General features: G+C 39.0%; 1 protein-coding gene across 2 annotated transcripts in view; it reads right to left on the bottom strand.

Moving 5' to 3' along the window:
* The window catches only part of CTDP1 (CTD phosphatase subunit 1), a 70,952-nt gene that overhangs the window by 25,271 nt on the left and 21,870 nt on the right, over positions 1 to 23,811 (bottom strand). Inside the window, exons 6-11 of one of the 2 annotated variants that reach the window (XM_072152387.1) lie at positions 21,588 to 21,678; positions 19,934 to 20,100; positions 17,459 to 18,514; positions 12,592 to 12,733; positions 9,136 to 9,378; positions 6,581 to 6,749 (exon numbers count right to left, since the gene is read on the bottom strand). In XM_072152387.1, coding sequence (XP_072008488.1) covers positions 6,581 to 6,749; positions 9,136 to 9,378; positions 12,592 to 12,733; positions 17,459 to 18,514; positions 19,934 to 20,100; positions 21,588 to 21,678 — 1,868 coding nt within the window. The remainder of the gene's footprint in view (positions 1 to 6,580; positions 6,750 to 9,135; positions 9,379 to 12,591; positions 12,734 to 17,458; positions 18,515 to 19,933; positions 20,101 to 21,587; positions 21,679 to 23,811) is intronic. The other variant, XM_072152388.1, reaches the window with a different exon arrangement.

Genomic DNA, 23,811 nt, shown 5'->3' with positions numbered 1-23,811 from the left:
ATGACACATAGAAAGAGAAAGGAGACAAATTAGAGATGATGAGATGCCTATTACAGAGGAGTGTGAGAGGCTGACCGACTTTCAGCACTGGAACATCCGTGTTCTCACAGATAAGTGATCCTGGGGGGAGGCAGGCACATATCTCCTTGTAGTTTGCAGCTTCTCTCTGCTCACGATGTGCTGGCAGGAAAGGATCAGTGTGAGCTCAGTGCTAGAAAGCAGAAGGCGTGGCGACAGGCTCAGATCAGAAACAGATAAATCTCAGCCCCATGCCGTCACGCAGAAATCCAAGGTGGCGGTCCTGACACCAAGTCAGAAGTTACAGGGTCGTGTCTAGGAGCAAATGAAATAGTATAGACCAAAAATGATAGAGACAGGTTGGAATTAACAGTGAAACTTGTCTTCATGGAAATACCCATTTAAAATGGGTTGGCCACTTTGTGTACCAATCTTAAAAGTGACTGAAGGTCTTCTTCCCCCATCCACACATTGCACTGCAAGAGATGGAGCATCATGTGACAAGGTTCATCCTTGCAGAATTAGAAAAACTGCAGAATTATTTCCTAACTACAAAGGGAACTTTTGGAACAATTGCTCTAGAAAGACTATTCAGTGGCTAAAATATTGCCTGTCCTGGTTGCAGAATGATTATGTCTGATAGTAGAATAAAGACATTGGGGGAAATACAGTACAGCTTCTACAAACGTTTTTCTGGCAGAAAAACCATATGAGGCTCCATGTGTTTCTCCGAATCACTATGGGGGTGTGGAGAAAGAGAGTAGGAAAGCAGCGAAGACTATAGCAACAAACACCGCCAGTTCCGATTTGGCCTAAAGTTCTGAACTTGCACCGATATTCACTAACAGGCTGTAGCCTCTTCGTGCATATGGGCATTACAGCGCTCCATCAAAAACTGACATTTAGGCTGATTTCATCCCTTGTTTTTTTCCATATGTTGCAAGCATAGACGTATCCCAATGTATGCTTAAACAGTGTGATACATCACCCAGTGACTCCTCCAACCCCCTGGATGAGTGGAAAGATGTGAGCAATCACCGGCTGCCGCCAATGTACGGGGACAGTGACATCACCGGCATCCTCCATTCTGCTGAGAGACTTATCCGCTCAGCAAGGCTGAAAGAGGGAAGCATTGTGCTGCATGAGCTACCCAAGGCTTCTGTCACTCGGCAGGAGGGAGCAGGCAGAAAAGAAGTAGATTGCTACGCCTTTCCATCCATCTTAGCAGACGCGTCGTATACTGGTCAGACTGAGGCTACAATTTCGCCTCAGTCTGCTAGTATATATCAGCGGGTAAGCTCAAAGTATACGTTGGGAGCTGCCCAACCAAGCCATACCTGCTCACCAAGGTAACAAGTTACAAGCCATAGTTACAAGATAACAATGTTGCCTTCTTGACACTTATGCGGTTAGAAGAATAAGGAGAAGGATAATTTCAGTGTCACACCATCAGGAAGAGATGGAGCTTTTCATTTTACATTAACCCCTTTGTGACCAATTGTCATTGGTGCCAGAATGTCCAGGTCAATTTTTGAAGTTCTGCTATGCACTTCTTAAAATGATGATGATATCTCTGTAAAAGCTTTACATATCATAACAATTTTCACTAAGTTCATAGCATAATTTTATCAATTATTAATTTTTCTTAATAAAAATTGCCATAATTGTCTACAAATGTGAAAAAAAATAAGCTGTCATTTTTCCAATTAAAGTTTTTTTTAAAAGTAGTAACTTTTACTAAAATAGGTTATAAATATGTACAGCATTATTCCAGCACCCTTGCCCAGGTTCAGCTACAAATGCAGAGGGTGCATGTCTATCCTGCAGCTTTTTCTATATTTTGCCTTCAGCTGACAGGCTGGAGGGGTGCACCTAGAAACACATCTTCTGAACCCTTGCACTTAGACACAGAATTCTGGGTGTCATATTAAACAAGAGAGTATCCTCTTTAACCCCTTCCCGACGCGCGCCGTACTAGTGGGTGTTCTCACCTCGATCGCCGCCGGCAATGCTGCCGGCGGCTTCAAAGAGATGGCGCCACATGGGCGCCGCCATCTTGTCGTGGATCGCTGCTCCCCGATGACGTCACGGGGAGCGGCGATCCGTCGCCATGGTAACCTCGGGTGTTCCGAATACCCGAGGCTACTTCGTTTTAACCCATGCATTACAATGTGCTAATTGCATATTTTAATGCATGGGGAGTAAAATCCACATATACTGCCATACTGTAGTTTGGCAGTATATGATAGGATCGATCAGACTACCTAGGGTTAGAGTACCCTAGGGAGTCTGAAAAATAGTAAAAGTAAAAATAAAAAAAAGTTAAAAAAAAAAAATTATAATAAAAAACCTAAAAATTCAAATCACCCCCCTTTCCCTAGAACTGATATAAAAATAAATAAACAGTAAAAATCATAAACACATTAGGTATCGCCGCGTCCAAAAATGCCCGATCTATCAAAATATGATAATGTTTTTTCACTACGTTTAACCCCGTAACGGAAAATAGCGTCCAAAGTCGAAAATGGCATTTTTTTGCCATTTTGAAAAATATAAAAAAATTAATAAAAAGTGATCAAAAGGTCGCACAGTCCCAAAAATTATTGTAATGAAAACACCATCAAAATTCGCAAAAAAATGACACTAACCACAGCTCCGTACACCAAAGTATGAAAAAGTTATTGGCCCCAGAAGATGGCAAAATAAAAAAAAAATATTTTGTACAGGAGGTTTTAAATGTATGAAAACATTATAAAACCTATACAAATTTGGTATCCACATGATCGTACCGACCCAAAAAATAAAGTAGACATGTCATTTGGGACGCAGAGTGAAAGCTGTAAAATCCAAGCCCACAAGAAAACGTCACAAATGTGGTTTTTCACCATTTTCACTGCATTTGGAATTTTTTTCCCGCTTCCCAGTACACGCCATAGAATATTAAATACCGTCACTATGAAGTGCAATTTGTTACGCAGAAAATAAGCCATAACACAGCTCTTTATGTGGAAAAATAAAAAATTTTTAGATTTTTGAAGTTGGTGAGTGAAAAATGGAAGTGAAAAAACTAAAAAAAGGCCAAGTCGTTAAGGGGTTAAGAATGAATATCTCTGGTTCTCTGAAGCATCCATCCACAATCCATATTTCATATTAAAGTTATAATTGGGAATAGAAAGCTTGTACTTAAAAATATGATTTTCATGCACAACTTTAAAGGTTGGATATCTTCAGTTCTGTTAAGCATCCATACACAATCATACATCATATTAAAAGGGGAGATGCTGCCGTTTAAAATGACAAATTAAAAAATGACAAAATTATGTTTGAATGTGTCAGGGTTCAGGAGATATGGTCGTTTGAGGTTTGTCACTGTCAAGAGGTTTATAGTAGCCCTATCTGCACAGGGCAGGTGCAAATGGGACGTATGGCAGTCGTGAAGGGGTTACCTTCCCACTAGTGGTTGGGTGAAGCCATTTATTGTCAAAGTATTGTGTTTTCTCATTTAAAATCATAATGACAATCAAAAAGCATCGAAATGATCAAATGCCATGAAAGCCAAAACTCTGCAGAGGTATGTAAAATAATGGTAGGTGAAAGGGAAAAATATGTTTTTTTGGCTGCACTACTTTCTCCCCATAATTACATTGGACTTTCTATTAATGTTGTTTAAAGGAAACCTACCACCACAGGTCTACCTATTAAGGCACGCCCCAGAAACCTCATTGATCCTCCTACCAGACATCTTTGGCATGCAGCGATGAGGAGTTGTGCGCAATTGTCTGCAAAGCCGTAGATTTGCGCACGCGCAGTAGCTCCAGCTTCGTGGACGAAGGCGCGCTGCTCCTCATCGCTGCTCGCCGAAGATATCTGGTAGCAGGATCAAAGAGGCTACTGGGGCATGGAGTAGCCACAACGTGGAGCCTCAGCTCTAGCTACTCCACGCCCCAGTAGCCCCTTTATAACTTTTATTTGCCTAATATGTTAATTTTCTAAAGAGATTGCAGGGATAATCAGTTTTATGATCTGATTATTTAAGTGTACAGGCATATAGAGGGACAATGGTGACAATAGGGGCAATGCTTTCTAGTGGCAATTTATGAAAATATATTTAGTTTTGGGATTAATTTGCATGACAGGTTTTCTTTAAGGGTCTACAGAGAGGAAACACAAGCTGAGCGCTCAGGAGTTTGCTGTGTGAGCAGTCTTTTTGACCAAAATTGTTTCAAATCTATCGCTGCAATCAGATTTGCAATTTCTATTGTGGTTTAAAGTTAAATCGACACAGAAAATTGCAACAAGCACTGGGGATGTTTCTTATGATGATGCAGAGATGTTTGACATGTTGCTGAAAATAAAGCTGAAGGCACTGGATCTAATCAATATGAACGCACAGGAGAATCTCTTGAGGATTTCTGTGTTTATAACTTTTGAACCACAAAAAATATTGAAAATCCGATTGTGGCAATGGATTTCTGAGAATGGAATTCTGGTCGCTTTGATATGAAACATAGGTAAAACTTGTCCTAGACTTGCCCCAATCTAATCAAATATAAAAAACATTCTGTTACATGGTGAATGCTGTAACAGAGAAAAATTTGTACTGGTTAAAATACGTCAGTTTGCAACAATCTGCACCACAGATTTTTTTTTTTTTCATTTTCAGCTTGCAGAACTATGGGCTATTGAATTAAGGAGAAGTGGGTTAAAACGATACTTGCAAAAATTGTGCGTTAATATGTATAGCATGTGTTTATTTTTTTTATCAGTTACTTTACAAAAATACCATGAGAAATCAAATTTAAAAAGACAAAATAAAAAGAAGTATACAAACAGTGTTCTCCTTCAGTCCCTTGAAGGAAAAAGTGTGACATACGAGATGTAAGATGGGAATTAGTGATCGGTGCGCTGGACAGTACAGCTGAATTAACATTTCATCTACGGTGGAGCGGCAGAGACTTGTAATTAGTCTGGGCCGTCTCACCTACCACAGCCTGCTCAGGTCATGTTCCATTCCATTGCTGGTAGTTAAGTAAAGATTGAGTGCACCGGTGTGAATCAATACAAGACAGGCGGAATTACTCATACAAATTAATAAGCACGGCTCCCAATGTCTCATGACACACACATCAATACTCGCCTTCCAGAAAAAGTAAGCATACAACACAAGAAAACCTCAGCTAGCCTAGTTAGTATTCACATGTTACACGTTTCTGCAGGAGGAAATTCACGATTAACAATATTTCACTGAAAAGGGTATGTTGCTGTGATTCAGCTGTAATTTTAAAGGGAAGCTATAAAACATAGGATAACGCTTGTTTCTGTAAATTGCTACCCATCGTATTCATGCCCCCTTGTGCACAAATCACTTTGCGACGGAGCACAAAAAAAAAAAAAATTAAAAAATGAAGGTTTATACATGCAAATTGCTAGTACAAGTTTAGTAATTTAATATATTCCCCGATTTTAGTCTATAAATACAATACACAGAAAAGAAAAAAAAAAAGCCAGACAAAGCATACAAAACCACAAACCTGTTATTCAGGAGAATGACGGGAGCCCATTGATGCAATTCTATATTCTGGTTGATTCATTACACAGAAAAATACTTTAAAAAGGTGTTGGCCACTTTAATATTAAAAGGGGTTGTCCGAGTTTTGAAAAAAAAAATATATGTGGCCGGGAGCGGGCTGCATTCAGCTTCCGGCTGGACCAGACAACCTACCTCAATGCTGTGTATAGGGACGGATAGGCGTACACGGCCACGGCCGGCCGGAAGCTGAATGCAGCGCTGGATACCGGAGGGCACCAGAAGGTAAGTACAGCTTTATTGTTTTAGGCAGCCAGCTCCCGGCCACATATATATATATTTTTTTTAAACTCTGACAACCCCTTTAAATCTTAATATTAAATATGGCCTGAGGGCTGGCTAACAAACATTTGTCAAACTTACCTTCAATACAAATTCTAAAGCATTGTCCCGATCCTTCCGTGTGGTCTGGAGGTCCCTAGTCCATCTTGTTTCTTCCCAGTCTTCCTGGCCGTACTCCGGCCTTACTCACTAGAGAAACATGTTATCCTCCTCCCATCCGTCGTCCTAGCGTTCTGATCTTCTCCGTTGAGCGCAAGCATAATTATGACAGTGGGCTGTGATGTGATTGTGCGTAGCTATACACGTAGAAGATGACACCCACTGATCCTGCCCACTTAGAGCTGCAGATAGCCGGGGAAATGAGCAAGGACCATATGATTGCTTCAGGTGAGTGGGATTAGCACCAGTTAGTAGGACTGGGAGGGAGAATTTTGTTATAAGCAGATCTATTGCTCATTATTTGTAACCCTGGACCCCACCCCTCCAATCTCAGTGACTCCTTACAGGACATTTAAAGACAACATTCAAAGATCTTGCAGCAAATAGAAGAATGTAATTGGGAATATCGTCCTGGATAACAGGCAATCCAAATCCTTATGATAGGTTCCCAGTACATTACCACACCTAGTTAGCATGACTATACAACAGGTTTTTTTTTTTTTTTTTTTAAATAGGAGTTACATAAAAGCTTACTTCTTTGTCCATGCTTTCCAAGTCCTCTTTACATAGTGTGTATAAAGGCATAGTTTCAGACATGCTTGGCTGGCGTTTTCTCCGAGCTGGGCCACACGGCTCCTCCTCTGTACTTTCTGTAGGCAACTCTTCATCTTCAAACATTTGTCCTTCATGAGGCTGAACTACTCTGTCAATAGAAACATATTCCCATACTTAAACATCATGCTGTTTCCAAATACTCAAACAACATTTTAAGTGTGTACTTAAAGTGTGAATTTGAATTCTAAAAGGTCATCACTTTACACAAAAAACATGACTAAGGTCTCATGCACATATATGTTTAACGGGGATGTGTGCTAGCAAGCGCCCCCCATAGACCGCTAAGGGCTTATGCATACGGCCATGGATTTCACAGCCCCATGCACAGGGCAAATGCCTGGGCCATGAATTATACACGGCCGCACACCACAGGTCCGTTAGCCCAATAGCAACAAGGAAAATGAGAGACCAATAGCATCATGGTAGACAAGTCTGAAAACACAATATTGTTAAAATTGATTCTGACAAATTGATAAAATAGTCTAGTTGTATTCAGTTTAACCAACTGCTGAAAAAAATCAACACAATTTAGATTTTCTTAATGTATGCCTCCAGAATTAATTGGCTTTTTTTTAACTAAATAAAATAACATACCTGCTTTTGTTTAAAGTGTACATTGCCTTTCAACAATCTTTACAGAAACCACTGGTTCAGCATGTATACCTGAGCTCACCATTTCTGGGCATTATGTGACTTGTAGACTGCATTTTCTTAATTTATTGTGGCCTTCCTTTCCATGACTGTCCGCGCTCTCTCCCTCCTCCATAGAACTTCTATGACATGTGACAACTTCAATGCGCTTCTGTCCGTCTTGCTAGCAAGACAGAAAGCAGCCGTTTTTGTGAAAAGCAGATTAGGAGGGAGGATGAAAAGAGCCAAATTAAATTAAGATCAAAGCACTCTTATTGGATACATTACAAAGTTTCTTGTGGTCACTTGTACTATTGATACATGCCAGGTTTGTTGAAGTTACATTTAGGGCTGAGCTTATAAAGCAATACAATCCTGTCATAGTTCTTGTCTTGTTACAGCGCTTTTGCAACAAATGCAAAACTGCAGAGTAGATTCCCTGTCTGGCAACACAGTGCTGATAATAGATGTTAAGTTAAAACAGCTAAGTAATATGGACAACACACCCAGCTACTGGAGAAAACATTTGACAGGGATTGCACTTTAATAATTATGTGGTTCCCCGCATTAGGGAATTACAGAAAACAAATTCACTGTAGACTTCTCATCTGGGCACCGACATTTAATACATCTGCCATATATACACACATGTCTTCAACTGGATGCTATTGAAAAAAAATAATGTTCCTTTGTGAAGATATTCACCCATAAATGTAGCCATGTCCTTGTCCTTTAGAAACGACATTGTTGTCCTTTGATACGACCACTGCTTCTGTAGAGCTTGCACGAGAAAAAAATAATTGTTTTTTCATGAATTGGCCAGGAGTTACTACATGTCACACAGCCATCCTGTGATAAAGAACACAGGTGGTCGTATCCAAGGACGGCCATCTCGTTTCTAAGGGACAACAAGCATAATTATGGGAATTTATCTTCCTATTTGTTTGTTTTTTTTTAAATAACATCCAGTTGAAGAAATGTGTTTAAATATAATATATATTATAATATATATATTTATTATACACATACACACAGATAGATACATAAATACAGAGATGAATTAAATGTGAATACCTCTTTAAAGGAAATCTGTCACAAGGCCTGGATTAAGCGAGTGTCCCTAGTTTATCATGTTTGATTTTTATAGTAGACTCCCTTTAACTGGTCCCTTCAATTGAAAAATACTTTAAAAATAGTGTCAATAGTGAAAAAGGAACTTTGGAATATACCATAAATTATTGGAGAAAAAATATATTCTTCCTCTAACTCCAAACTCACATTAGCACAAAACGAGTCACCCTGAATTTGAATCCACCCTGGAACAAAACAAAGTGCAGCTTAAAGTAGCACAGATGGAGGCTTTCTCACCCAAGGTACTTTATTGACATCAGTGCGGATCAGTACTTTACTGTAATGTCCTATATGGTGCCACTTCTTTAGGATCAGGGAGTTGGACGAGTGTATGGGAGGCATGTTAGCTGGTAATCTCCTCCAGTGCAAACAATGCAGGAGAAAACTGCTTAAAAATGCAGGATACAAATCACATGAAGGCCTAAGACAATGCTATTCCTCATGTACACACAATGTACTAGTGACTTGAATAAAGTATGTTTAAAGGTAAAATACATATAATACACACTGCATTTAGTTAATTCACTACACACAAAGTAGGTCAAAAAAACCAAACACATGACACACACGAAAAAGAAAGCTACACAAATGGCACGAATACATCACCTTTTACTTTACACAGTTTATTAAAATACACTTTCTTTTGTTAACAATACAAACAAAACCAACAACATGCAGGAAAGTATAACAAAGTAAGTTGGATCTTCTCTTACAGTTTCTTGTACCTGAAGGATGAATGCTCTCCATGGACAGCCACATTTACTGAAGGACAAGGCGTCTGTATATAAGGAGACTGAGCCGAGCTTTGTGAAGCTTTCCGGATGAGTTTCCCGGTCACTGGGTCATACTGCCGCAGTTCTGGACCTGGTTGAGTCTTCGGATGGATTGGGGTTGGATGAAAGAGCGGGGTTTGAAAAGCACCATAGATATCGGGAAAGGTGGTTGGACTAATGGTTCTGTTGGAGAGATAAAAGGCAGACACTAATGATATAGTAAAAAAGCTTTTATAGAAATGGTAAATACACAAGAAAGCTACACATGGAATAAAAGATCCTCTGTTTTTCTGTCAGGTTTTCAACCGTGTAAGACCTTTTGGCTTGTTTTGTTCTTATCAACCTTGCATTCCAATGATGGCCTTCATACCGGGGATTAAGGATTCATTGGGATTTCACACTGAAGCCTAATGAGTGGTTTAGTTGCACTTACCTCAAAGCTGTTTTTACAATATAAATCCATTGCTTACATGGACATAAAATCAGGAGGGCTCAGCGCCTGCACCATTAAGGTATAGAAGACCGTAAAGAACCGATTCACACTGGATATTTTATACAGGCAGTCCCCGGGTTACATACAAGATAGGGTATGTAGGTCTGTTCTTAAGTTGAATTTGTATGCAAGTTGGAACTGTATATTTTATTATTGTAATCCCAGACAAAATGTTTTTTGGTGTCTGTGACAATTGGATTTTAAAAATGTTGGGTTGTCATAAGAATAAATCTTCATTACAGACACCATTGATAACTGTTACAGCTGTTTATTCTAGCCTAGGACTAAAGTACAATAAATTACCAATATCCAGAGGTCCGTTTGTAACTAGGGGTCGCATGTAAGTCGAGTGTTCTTAACCCCTTAACGCTCTGCGCCGTAGCTCTATGGCGCAGAGGTATAAGGAGTGTATGAAGAGGGCTCACAGGCTGAGTCCTCTTCATAAAAGGGTGGGGGTTGTTGCATATTGCAGAAAACCCCCACTGCTAATAACCGCGGCCGGTGCTTGCACTGATTGCGGCTATTAACCCTTTCATTGCCGCCGGCGTTTAAGAGACGGCGGGGCGCGGGCGCCGCCATCTTTATTTCAATCACCGCGCCCCCCGAACGTCATCGGGGCGCGGCGATCGGTTGCCATGGTAGCCTCGGGTCTTCGCTTGACACGAGGCTATCTGGCTTCTGCAGATTCGTTACAATGAGCCAGTGGCTCATTGTAATGAATGAGCTGCAAAAATGACATATATTGCAATACAGAAGTATTGCAGTATATGGTAGGAACGATCTGACCATCTAGGGTTAATGTACCCTAGATGGTCTAAGAAATAGTGGGAAAAAAAGAGAAAAAATAAAAAGTTTAAAAAATAAAAAAAATTAATAAAATATTAAAAATTCAAATCACCCCCCTTTCCCTAGAACTGATATAAAACATAATAAAAACAGTAAAAATCACAAACATATTAGGTATCGCCGCGTCCCAAAATGCCCGATCTATCAAAATATAAAAACGGTTACGGCCGGCGGTGACCTCCGAGGCGGGAAATGGCGCCCAAATGTCCAAAATGCGACTTTTACACCTTTTTTACATCACATAAAAAATGAAATAAAAAATGATCAAAATTTCGCACAGACCTCAGAATGGTAGCAATGAAATTGTCGGCTCATTTAGCAAAAAATGACACTTCACACATCTCCGTGCACCAAAGTATGAAAAAAAGTTATTAGCGTCAGAAGATGGCAATTTTTTTTTTTTTTTTGTACACATTCGTTTAATTTTTGAAAATGTATTAAAACACAATAAAACCTATATAAATTTGGTATCACCGTTAGCACCGAACCAAAGAATAAAGCTGAGGTGTTATTTTGAGTGCACAGTCAAAGTCGAAAAAACTGAGCCCACAAGAACGTGACGCACGTGCGGTTTTTAAAATTTTTTTCCACATTTGGAATTTTTTTTTTCAGCTTCGCAGTACACGGCATATTAAAATAAATAACATTACGGGAAAGTAAAATTTGTTACGCACAAAATAAGCCCTCACACAGGTCTGTACACGTAAAAATGAAAAAGTTATGGATTTTTGAAGTTGGAGAGCGAGAAATGAGCGGAAAAACCTTGCGTCCTTAAGGGGTTAAGTAGGGGACCGCCTGTATAACTTTTCAGTACACAAACAATATTAGGCCCCATGCACACGAGCGTATGGTCTGTATATACGGCTGTATTCTGACCTTAAGTACGGGACATATTGCTACAGGGTGGCAATGTATTGCAGCGGGCTGGCAAATGATGTAAGGCTGACAGAATGCACCTACCACTGGTTGTGGATACTGCACATATGTACGGCAGCATACGGTGCACAACCGTATGCAGCACGTATTTAGCCCGTATTTTATATGTTCCAATTGACTTATATGGGCCGTACGGAACAGAAAAAAAAAAGAACATGCTCTATATTTTTATACGGCTCATTTACGGTACAATGGACAATACGCCCATGTACATCGATGGCCGTATTGCCCAATGGAATGTATGAGGCTGCATTCCGGCTGTATATATGGCCGTTTTCTTTACGGTCGCGTGCATGGGGCACGAATATGGCCCCGAATATGACCTTTGAATAGGATCTATGAATCCTTTAAAAAGGACAGTGTCTAAAATCTTAGGCCAAACATGTTCGTTTTTGGAGAATGTGAGATAGCAGCACAAGTGGCTGCTAATCACAGCTCCGACTGACTTCTGTTCATGGTCAGATGCATGCATCGTGAGTGTGCCGACTGGCTGCACTTCACATTATAAAGCAGGTTCTATTCCTGTCCAAATCTGCCTCACAGCCGGTCATTTTCATCGTACATGGGAGAGGTGAGCAGCACTCAACTCCCAATGTCCTAGGGGCACAGAAGCCTGCAAAATTAAAACAGTTGCGTGCATGAGGCACAAAACAGTATGGCTAACCCACCCCAAATGGGTTAGATTGAGGGTTATTCTCAAAAAAATATCCGAGAGCAAAACTGTTCTATAGTTGTTGATGGCAGCCAAACACTTCTGGTAAATCTCCCAGGACAAGCTGTGCTCAACGCCATTGTGAAGCAAAGTATTGTGGGCTGCATAGGATTATCACTGGAGTTCCTGCTTCGCGGCCCGTGATATTTTTTTCTGTTCAGGAAAAACCCTGGAGACAAACTTCAATGACGATCTGAATTTTTCCTCCTTCTTTCAACTGTATTGACGGCCACAGGAGGAAAGATGTGGCAGAGAAGTTACTGCCGTCTTGGGACTTTATGATAATTAAGGTTTTTGGGTTTTAATTTTGGATCTCTTGAAGGTGCACCATCACTGCCTTATATCTATACATGTTTAAAAGTTATCATTTAAATCCCACTAAATAAACTTGATAACAAATTCCACATACCTCTGAGATTTCAAATAATCTTCCTTTAGGGGGAACAATTGTTCCTCTACCTTTTCCCACCTTTCCAGACAGCTCCAAAGCCAATCGGGGTTGACAACATAAAGGCTTTTGCAATTCAGAGCTTGTCTGACCTTCTCAGTACCTAGAAGTCAACACACAAAATATTTATCATTTTTACAAATCTAGATTACTGTACAAAGGAATTAACTTGGACTTAATTTCATATTCTGTCGTACTGAGAATTGGGAAAGGACTAAAGAGTAAATGGACTGAATCATACGGGCTCTGAATTAGAGTGGGATGATGCATCAAAACTTTGATATTATTTCAATACTTGAAATCTTAGAACAGTTCCGATCACATGGTCATGTCATTTTCGGTACTTTATAAAATGTTAATAGGAAGAATAGATATCACAATAACTAGAAGGGTTGACCACTTTACCTCATTTTTTCCATTATGTGAGTGTAAGAGTAGGGGCTGAAATTAGGCAATTTACCAATATACAATTATTAAAAGTTCTACGCCGCTTTCTTGATATCCCTGAGCTGGTGCCATGTATAGGTGTAAAAACCTACCACTTTTAAGTGGTAGGTTTCCTTTAATGTATAGCCTTCTACTTCCGATTGTAAAATTAAAAGTGAACATCACCAGTTCTTTTAAGCATCCATTCGCAATCCATATATCATATTAACCCCTTTGTGCACCTTGACATGATACTATGTCATAGGATGCGGGTCGTCCTGAGCGGGTCGTCATTAGAGGCTGAGACCGTGCGATCGCCGCGGGATCCCGGAGGTACGCGGTAGCCGGAATCCCGCAGTAACAGGTGCATAGGCACGGAGGTGCCGATCGTTACCATGGTAACCCGAAGGACCCCAGGGCTGCCTATAGTAGATGCACAGCATTTTTTGTGCTGAAAAACTCGTCTTATACACGAGTATATATGGTAATCAAATAAAACAAAAAAGTGAAAATAACAAAAAAAAACACAACATATTGGGTATCAAAACGTCCGTAACAACCCGTCCAATAAAATAAAATTGTCACTAAACCCGTACAGTGAACGCCGTAAAAAAAAAAAAAACACAAAAAAAACCTCACAAAAATTATGAAATTTTCACATTTTGACTGCATAAAAAGTGATAAAGTAAAATTTACCCCAATATGATACCAAGAAAAAGTACAGCTTGTCCCGCAAAAAATAAGCTCTAAACCAGCACTGTAAACAAAAAAAATATATAAAATGTTCTGCCAATTGTTACTTGGCTATGCAAAAACGAGCACATTTCTCACAAAATTCTGCAAAACAAGTTAACTATAAAAAAGCCATATAAATGGGGTATCGCCGTAATTGTCCATGGAATATTTATTCCTCCATGGAATAAAGATAACACAATATTTTTATGGTAGGGTGAACGTCCAGGGAAAAAAATGCAAAAAATTATAAAGAAGAATTAATGATTTTTTTAACCAACACCAAGAAAGAGTTAATAAAATCTGATTATTAGCTATTGAACCCCCCATAAATGATGTACCTGAAAAGTGGATCTCAACCACAAAAAAATTTTCTCCCATATGTCCAAATTACAAAAAAATAAACATTTTATAGCCTGTAAAATGTGACAATGCAGATGTGCTCTGAATGGCGCCTCCTTCCGTCCTATGCCCGGGCGTGTGCCCATACAGCAGTCACCACCACATATGGGGCATCCTCATACTCGGGAGAAATTGGGTATATTGGAGTTTTTCGTCATTTAATACTTTGTAATGGTTTAATTTTTGGCCAAGATTACTATATTGTCTAAAAAAAAAAATGACAGCTTGTAAAATACACCTCCATTTTGTTTTAACCCCTGTGTAGCATCTAAAGGGTTAACACACTTCTTAAAGTTGATTTTTTACACATTGAGGGGTGTAGCTTCTAAAATGGCGTGATTTATGGGGTTTTACTGTTATTTAGGCCTCTCAAAGTCACTTAGACCTGAGCAGGTGCCTCTAAATAAGGGTTTTGGTGATTTTCATGAAAAAGAAAAATTCCACCCACAATTCTGAACCTCCTAACAACCTAAAAAAGAGAGAGGATGCATAAAACCCTCTGCCGATATAAAGCAGACATTTGGCAAATGTTAGTTATTAAGTTACTTGGGTGCTATGACTATCTGCCTGAAAAGCAGAAAATTTGAAACTTTGAAATTTTGCAAAAATTTGTAAAAATTATTCATTTTCAATTTTTTTCATGACTTGACAAGAGATATCAACTCTATAACTTTGAAGTACAATGTGTGACGCGAAGACAAATCTCAAAATCCCCTGGATATGTTAAAGCGTAACAAAGTTAGAACCTCCTATAATGACCGGGCAAATTTTAAAAATCAGGCCTGGTCCTAAAGGTCTAAAAAGGCTTGGACACAAAGGGGTTAAAGAGGATATTGTGTTATTATGTGGAAGGGTTCAGGAAAATATGGGCGTTTAAGTGTGCCCCCATCTATGCTGTCAGCTGAAGGCAGGATATAAAAGCAGCTGCAGGAGGCTGACTGTGCAAAAGTACATGCACCCTCTGCATCTGTAGCTGAACCTGGGAAAGGGTGATTGAACGCTGCTGTAAACATTTAAAACATATTTTGGTAAAAGTTACCAATTTCAAAAACTTAAATTGGAAAAATTACAAATGTGAAAAAAATAAGCTTTTTTTGTCGTCAATTCTTGGCAAATTTTATAAAGAAAAAAAAAATATGTAATTAATAAAAACTATCCTATCGACTTAAAGTCTCACATGTCATGAAAAAACAAAGTAAAAATTGTTATGATATGTAAAGCTTTTCCAGAGATATCCTCATTTAAAGAAGTGCATAGCAGAAGGTCAAAAATTGCCCTGGACATTCAGGCACCAATGACCATCGGTCACTAAGGGGTTAAGGTCCTGGCAAGGCAGTTGCTCATGGGCAGTTAGAGATCACATGACCCTCCATCTATGGCCATTTTATGGACAGGAATGTCTGGCTGACGAGGTAAAAGACAGGAGGACTCAGAGATATTCCCATTTGACTAAAATGTATTTCATTAAGACCTTAAAGGGAATGTGTCGCCATATTTTTCACATATAAAGCTAGTGACAGGTTTCCATAGAGGTTTCATATTAATTAAACATTTTGTAGCTAAAATAAGGGTCCTCTTACATCCCCATAAAAACAACTTTGATATCTTACCTGGCATACAGCTGCAAGTCGGAGGGGGCTGTCCTGCTCGGCTTGGTGATCTAAGGTCCTTTCCCCACTAATATTTGCAAAATATATCCCATGTATGCATCTGACCACAGCATGGCTCCATGGACTTATTCTCCTTCACAGGCCTCTGTGTTGGCATGTGTTGATGAGATGCAGACTTGGGGCACACTTTTCAAAGGTTAGTGGATAAAGGACCTTGGATGACATCACTCTGGTCACATAAAGTGCTGAATGGCAAGAAGGACCCATGTGACCAGAGGAGCCACTGGACTTGGTGAGCAGGACACGCCCCCTCTGATTTGCATCAGTATGTCAAGTGAGACGACAACGTTGATTTTATTGGGCTGTGAAGGAAACAATTTTTAGCTAAAAGAAGGGTGTCAATAGGTCTATATGGGAACCAGTCACTAGCTATATTTGTAAAAATGTGATGACTCGTTCTCTTTTACGTCAAGATCTTAAATTCTACAATTTCCTTTAATCACTTTTATATGTGGTTCTGAAGAAATTAGCTCAGCTTCCTTTGTGCACATGATATCTGCTGGTATGGAAGGATCACCGGGAGAGAGTTCTGTACTTTTTACAAATCTGAAAAGAACAGCTCCTGCATATGTGCAGTTGTCGGTGTCCAAGGTGTGCTGGAATCTGACAACGGCACAGGCCTCTTAACAAAATCAGTCCCAGAATCCTCTGTCAATGTGCCAGAATGGTACATTTATACTCAAAGCATCAACAAGCGTCTACAAGTCTGAATCGTACAACTTACTAATGTGAGCCCATAACCTATATACAAAGCAACAAAAGCAAAATTGCATACTAGGGAGCACTATTCCTTCTGCCTTTTTTTTTCCAACCTGTTTACTATAGTATACTTTGAGGCAAAAATTACCATATGTAAATTGGGCCTAATGCGTGACCCACATGATTTACAAACAGTTGTGCTCAAAAGTTTACATACTCCTGCAAAATTTTGACTGGCTCTGCCTTTTTTTTCAGTGAATATGAATGAGAACACGAAAACTTTTCGTTCTAATAATGGTTGGGTGGAGCCATTTATTGTCAAACTACCGTATTTTTCGGACTATAAGGCCACTTAAAATCCTTTGATTTTTTTTCAGAAATCAAAGGTGCGCCTTATAGCCCAGTGCGCCTTATATCAACCATACTTACAGACAACAGCTGCCTTGAACTGTGCACATGTCTGCCACCTGCTGGTCATTTATCCTTATAATCAGGTGCGCTATATATATATATATATATATAAAAATAGACGTTTTAGCAGGGATTTATTGATGGTGCGCCTTATAATCCGACGCCTTATAGTCTGAAAAATATGGTACTGTATTTTTTCATGAGTGAAAAAAGTTTGTGTTAAAATTTATGAAAAGGCCAAGACCCTGCAGGGGTTTGTAAACTTGGGCACAACTGTAGTTTGGTTGAAAAAAAAGACATGTCCGAAGGAAGGGATTTTAGGGGAAACAACTCTATATAATAACCGTCAATGTTATCTCACTGCAGCAGAGGAAGTTCCAGCACACAGAGGAAGATGGAGAAGTGCTCTAGTGCACTTTTATTTTTTTTTGGGGGGGGGGGGGGTTGAAACTCCACAGATGAATCCAGCGAGTTACACATTTGCCTACCTGCTCGTGCAGCTATAAGATGAGTCGCCTTGTTAGTGTCCTCCTCATTTAAAGACAAGTGTTTGGTGATATTTGCACCTAAAGATCTTGCATGGTAATACTCGCGTGTCCTCTCAATAGGAAAGTTTGTGGGATGAAGGCCGCTGAAAGCAATAATTGTGTTTTCCAAGACTTTACTCTTGAGCTCTGGTACAATTTTACGGATATCTGGAACTTCGTCCAACTCTTTTTTGAGGTATCTATCATACTTTGCATAGTAATCTGTGTGCACTCTGACAAGGATCTCCTCTAGGTATATTAAGTGATCATCTTCATCATGGTCCTCCCCATCATCATCATCTTCCTCCATGCTCTGATCCAGGGATTCTCCTACGGTTATTCCAGACTGCTCACTGTTCTGGGATTCAGTTTCCACCTCCTTTCTATCTGTGCATCCATTTCCCAGGTCAATAAGGGCATCCTGTTCTACTTCTTGAACCTCCATCATCTCATCATGTAATAATGGGCTTTCTTTTGTTTCCGATAATAGCCTTTTGTCACTATGGTGATTCTCTGTGCAAGGTTTGCTAGAAACAGACTCTGCAGACGGCTCCTGAGCCACCTGGTCTGGCTTTTTTGATTTTCTCCAACTTCTTTTACATTCACTTTCACTACCAGAGGATGAAGAGGAAGGGCATGGTGATTTTTTAACATCAGTCTCACTGTCACTGTCGCTAGAGAGGTCAAAGTCCAGGTCTTTTGCTGCAGCAGTCTTTACTTGGGATTTGACAACCGCTGTCCTATCATCTTGTTCTAGAGAAGGCTCAGCGTCTGATAATGTTATATTTTTGCCATCATCTATACAAGGCAGCTGGCTTGTGGCAGGTTCCTGCTTCACTGCCCCATCACTTGCAATAGATTCCTTATTCATAGGGTCAGTGCTTGAGGAGCCGCCATTAACCTCCTTTGTACTTTTCCCAAGTCCATTACTCTGCTCCTCCACAGGAAGGTTCTTAGACTGATCAGGATCCTGTGTCTCAGACTGTTGGGTTGTCGCAGATGCCTTAGAGCTTCTCACTGCAATAAGGAAAATATTGTTATTATATATACTGTTATAGGTAGCTTACTATTTAATTTAAATATAACCAATAATGACATAACATAATAGAACATAATAGAAAAGCGTAATAGAATAACTATTCGGTAATAATAAACTTCTGTAAAATCTTCTGTGATTACAATTAAGAAATGTATAAAAATATTTTTTCCTCTGAATGTCTAGATTAAAAATTATTACGTAAAAGGGAATATATTAACAGAAAATTAACTATTTTTTCACCAAGTTCATATGTTAAAAATTCCCCCAAAATATTTGTATTTCCTTTTTTTTTTTTTAAATGTCCAAGTAAGCATCAATATTTCTATAATGTACTATATCCTGCAATTCACACTGGAGCCACTAGGCTTCATGTTAAGAATGACATGGACACTGATCTTCTATATAACAGTCATCAGATTCACACCACAGAAAAGACAGAATTGCAATAAGGTGGTAGCTTTCTATGGAAAATACTGACAATAGAGGTCCTCACAGCTTACATACACCTCTATCTGTGCTGATTGTGCCTAGAAAACTATACATAGACATCAATGAGTCATTTCTGGAACATTGCCTATGACCATAAAGTTGCGGTAAAGCACATCACTAAATGCTGTAAAAGTCGAGGCAAAATGGCAACCCTTATAGTCCTAGACACAGGAAATTTATTTTTTCTACAAACAGATTAGAAAAAAGAAGTGGATGTTTATGTGATGTTAAAAAATTATATGAGCAGGATGGGGAAGTGATGCTTTTTCCCTCTAAGGCTCCCATATATTGACATTTGGCTGCTGACCATCACTCGACTGTCACATACACATGTAGGTGTAGACACCTCTAGCAGCAGCTTATTTCTAGAACAGAGGGAAACTTCAGATTTACAATAAAAATGTCAATGTTAATCCAAAGATTACCTCCGACACTCTAAGACCTCTGATGGCTGACTGTCCAACTCCCTCCTTTCCCTGGCAGATCGCTAGTATGTGAGAGGAGTCTGATATCTGCCCTTGGAGCCAAAAGTCCATGAAAGTTAAGAAGTAGCTTTACATAGTACTGGAAAATTTAAGCTCATAGAAAGTATGAGGAAGACAGCAGCATGGAGAGTATAGATATTAAATTAAGACTTTAGCAGCACAGGATGAATCGGTCTTTTCCCTAGACATGGATAGTTAGAGAATCAGACATGGGAAGAATTCAAGCTACAGTAGATTATTATTAACAGTCTAGAAAACCCGCTAATGAAATATATTAAGAAAGTATTTTAAAACACATCCCCTACTTATATATGAAAAAAAAAAAACAACTGAAGCAACATTTATACTGGAGATAAACGCAGATAAGTATCAATAGCACTAACTATTGTTCATAATGAATGAAAACAAATCGTTTTTACTAACCTCTGTTCCTTATTTGTGCTTCCCTTGAACCAGGAGGTGCATTGATATCGCCTGTACCTTGAAAGTAGACATACTTCTTAACTGTGATCAGATTAGGAGCAAACTTCCAAACATCCTCTCGGTCATCAATAATGCAAACCATAGAGTCCCCACAGGGAAAAAGGTTCCTTAAAGTTGAAAAACAAACACAAAAGAAAGCTAATGAGAACACTGGTCATGTTGGAAAGTTCACTAAACAACAGTAGGTTCAGTCACTGAAACACATGCGGTGACTATTGCAGACAAGACTGTACTCTAACTATCCATGCATAAACATCAAGCTTTCATATATAATAATACAATAATTATTCACATGTTTGACACAAATTTAGTGTTTTCTCTATTCACTATCCTATCCCCAGCTACTGTGGCAAACATGTTTTTCTGTAGAATTAATGCAGCTCTTCCAAACAACCTACTTAACCCCTTAAGGACGCAAGGTATTTTCGCTCATTTCTCGCTCTCCATCTTCAAAAATTCATAACTTTCTCATTTTTCCGTGTACAGAGCTGTGTGAGGGCTTATTTTGTGCGTAACAAATGTTACTTTCCCGTGATGTAATTTATTATTCCATGCCATGTAGTGGGAAGCCGTAAAAAAATTCCAAATGTGGAAAAATTGGGAAAAAACGCGTGTGCGTCACGTTCTTGTGGGCTCAGTTTTTACGAGTTTCACTCTTCGCTCCAAATAACACACCTACTTTATTCTTTGGTTCAGTACGATCGCGGTGATACCAAATTTATACAGGTTTTATTGCGTTTAATACTTTTTCAAAAATTAAAAGAATGTGTACAAAAAAGAAAAAAAGTTTTTGCCATCTTCTGACGCTAATAACTTTTTCGTACTTTGGGGTACGGAGCTGTGTGAGGTGTCATTTTTTTTTTTGCGAAATGAGCTGACATTTTCATTGCTACCATTTTGAGGAGTGTGCGACATTTTGATAATTTTTATTCCATTTTTTATGTGATGTAAAAAGGTGTAAAAGTCGCGTTTCGGACATTTGGGCGCCATTTCCCGTCTTGGAGGTCACCACAGTCAATAACCGGTTTTTATATTTTGAATGATCAACCATTTTGCGACACGGCGATACCTAATGTGTCTGTAATTTTTACTCATTGTAATGGATATGCAGAAGCCATGTAGCCTCGGGTCAAATGAAGGGGTTAAAAGGAGGAATCTATCATCAGAAGTAGAACTGATGGTAGATTTCTCCTGCCTACCTCTTCCTTAATCTGTAATTTAATAATCCTGGAACCCAACCTAACTTGTTGAAAACTTTATTCTAGTAATGTGTAAATTAACTACTGTGGCGTGGAGTAACCTTAGCTCCCAGTGCCCAGCCAGGCTCCAGTTAATTTACATATTACTAAAATAAAGTTCTTAACAAGTTAGAATAGGTTCCAGGATTATTAAATTACAGACTAGAGCAGAGGCAGGCAGAAGGAATCTACAAATCAGATCTACTTTTGATAGAAGATTACTCACGGTAGGTTTCTTCAAGAGCCACAACTGTAAAAGCATACATATGTTTCACCAATCTGTATAAAAATAAGGAATAAATAGGACCAAAACTAAATAAATGAATCTCTATTACAATAAAAATTGATAGTCAAACCTAAGGTTTCCGGTTTTGGAAAACGGATCTATACATTCATCCCTCGATAATATTCGATGCGAGAAAAGTTTCTTCTCGGGATCTAAAAATCCTAAAAGTGAAAAACCAATAGCAGGAGTTAAATGTGGTTTAATTATTATGTAAATTAATTTCAAATGAGCATTTGGTAGATAGCACCTCTTTGGTCATATCCACACAGATTTTACTTTTTTTTTTTTTTTTTTTTGAGGCTGTAACTACAAAGTTTAGCATTAAACTTTCCTCCTCTTAAGATGTGCTGCTGCTGTACACTACATGCACATATCAAAACTGCATCAAATTATTCTCTGGGAGTCTTCGGAAAGGCTAACATAGAAGCTGCCCAACCCAGCATGAGCCAAGACTTTTCGTTCCTCTGTTATCCGTTTTCTGGTATAGGTTGTATATATTATAAAGGCAGTGGCAGCAAAGCTATGGCACGGGTGCGGGCACTTAGGCCATCGTCCAAGGACAGAGTTCACCAAACACTGAGTCTTCCTGCAGTCCCAGGGAACTTAAAGTGTCGCTTTAAAATAGCTCTCAGCATCTCTTATTGGGTGTTTGGAACTGCAGGGAAAGTAAGAAGGTGTTGACAGAATTGCATCATCTTTGGAGGTCATCCTGCTCGACCCACCATTCTTCCTTTACAGACCCTGGAGAGAAGATACAATGACTGTTTGAATTTGCCCTCCTTCTGTCAATTGTATTGGTGACCTCAGGGGTCAATAAGTTACTGCTTATGCATGTTGGCACTTCACAGTAAATAAGGGGATTTTGGTTGTAGTTTGGGCACTCAGTCTGTAAAAGGTTCGCCATCACTGCTATAAGGAGTACAACCACTAATCAGAAAGTTATTCCCTATGCTGTGGATCGAAAATAACAATAACTCATTTAAGTCTATAAAGTCTAAGAAGAAAGTTAAATGGGTGTTCTCATTTCGGCAAATTAATATTATTGTTTGTGAGGAATTTATACAGAAAGTACATTGGAAAAATTAATAATTTTCATCATACAGTTTTTGAGATCTCTGCTTGATGTCCTGCTATAGGAAGCCAGGGGACAGAAATCTGACCATGGTAACACAGGTGCATGGCTCGTTATAACCTGTGCTCTGACTGTTCTCTGTGTGATAAGGAGCCGCGCACCTGTGTGACCATGGTCAGATTTCCGTCCACTGGAAGTAACAGAGAAGCTTCCTATAGAATGACATCAAGCAGAGATCAAGAAAATCATGAAAAATTGATACAGAAAGTATATTTGAAAATTTTTTAACTTTTCATTATTCAAACAGTTTGCCGAAATGGGAATATCCCTTTAATTTATACTTTGGCTACCAGTCTTGAATTGTATACATGGAACATGCCTATGGAAATGTCCTTAACATAAATTTGCTTCATAATTTTTAAAATTGAAAAAACTAAGTAAAAGATGTACTTTTTAAAAGAACCCACTGAAAGAAAAAAAATCGAAATAAAATATTGCAAAAATGTTCGTCCTATGACACAACACAATGTGAATCATCATCTATTTATGCAGCCCTGTACTGCCCTCTTGTGTTAAAAGAGAATAGTAACTACAGCACACCAAGGTCTTCACACACTGATTCACACATATTTTACAGTTTGCCAAAAAATGAGCTAATATTTATATATTATTGGCTATGACTTTATGGCTAATAGCCATAAAATCATTATGCAGGGAGCCAATAATAGCAGCCAATTGTCAAACACTGGCATATACAAGTGCAGCCTGGAAACTAGCAGTAAAATGTAAACATTGTCAATTCACTTATTAGCAACAGTAAAAGAGTTTGTCTCTATAGTATATAATTTTATGTATTCCCCTGAGGAAGCCAGTTGTCTGGCGATACGCATGGAGCTCTCTCCCCAGCTCCCACTCGTCTCTCCTACTGCACTACTTTTCGTCATTACAGGTAGATATTAATAGTATTTCTTGCTCTTTTTTGGCCTTGTGTTGACATTTTTCCATGGCATTATTACTTTTAGTAATACTCATATGCATTTTGTACATTGTTCACATACACTTGGCCCCCTTTTGAGCTCGGCTTATTTTATTTTCGTTATACAAATCTGTTAGGAGGGGTTCTGTTCAGTTGAGGGAGCTGGAGTATTGCAGGGTGACAAGCACTATCATATGCTGGGTCCCACTGCATGGTTAGATCTGTGTGCTTTAATAATGTCTGTTT

This window comes from Engystomops pustulosus, chromosome 5, assembly GCF_040894005.1.
Source record: "Engystomops pustulosus chromosome 5, aEngPut4.maternal, whole genome shotgun sequence".
Classification (NCBI taxonomy): Eukaryota; Metazoa; Chordata; class Amphibia; order Anura; family Leptodactylidae; genus Engystomops; species Engystomops pustulosus.
The sequence above is the reverse complement of the archived record's forward strand: the minus strand, read 5'-3'. Positions and strand labels throughout refer to the sequence as shown.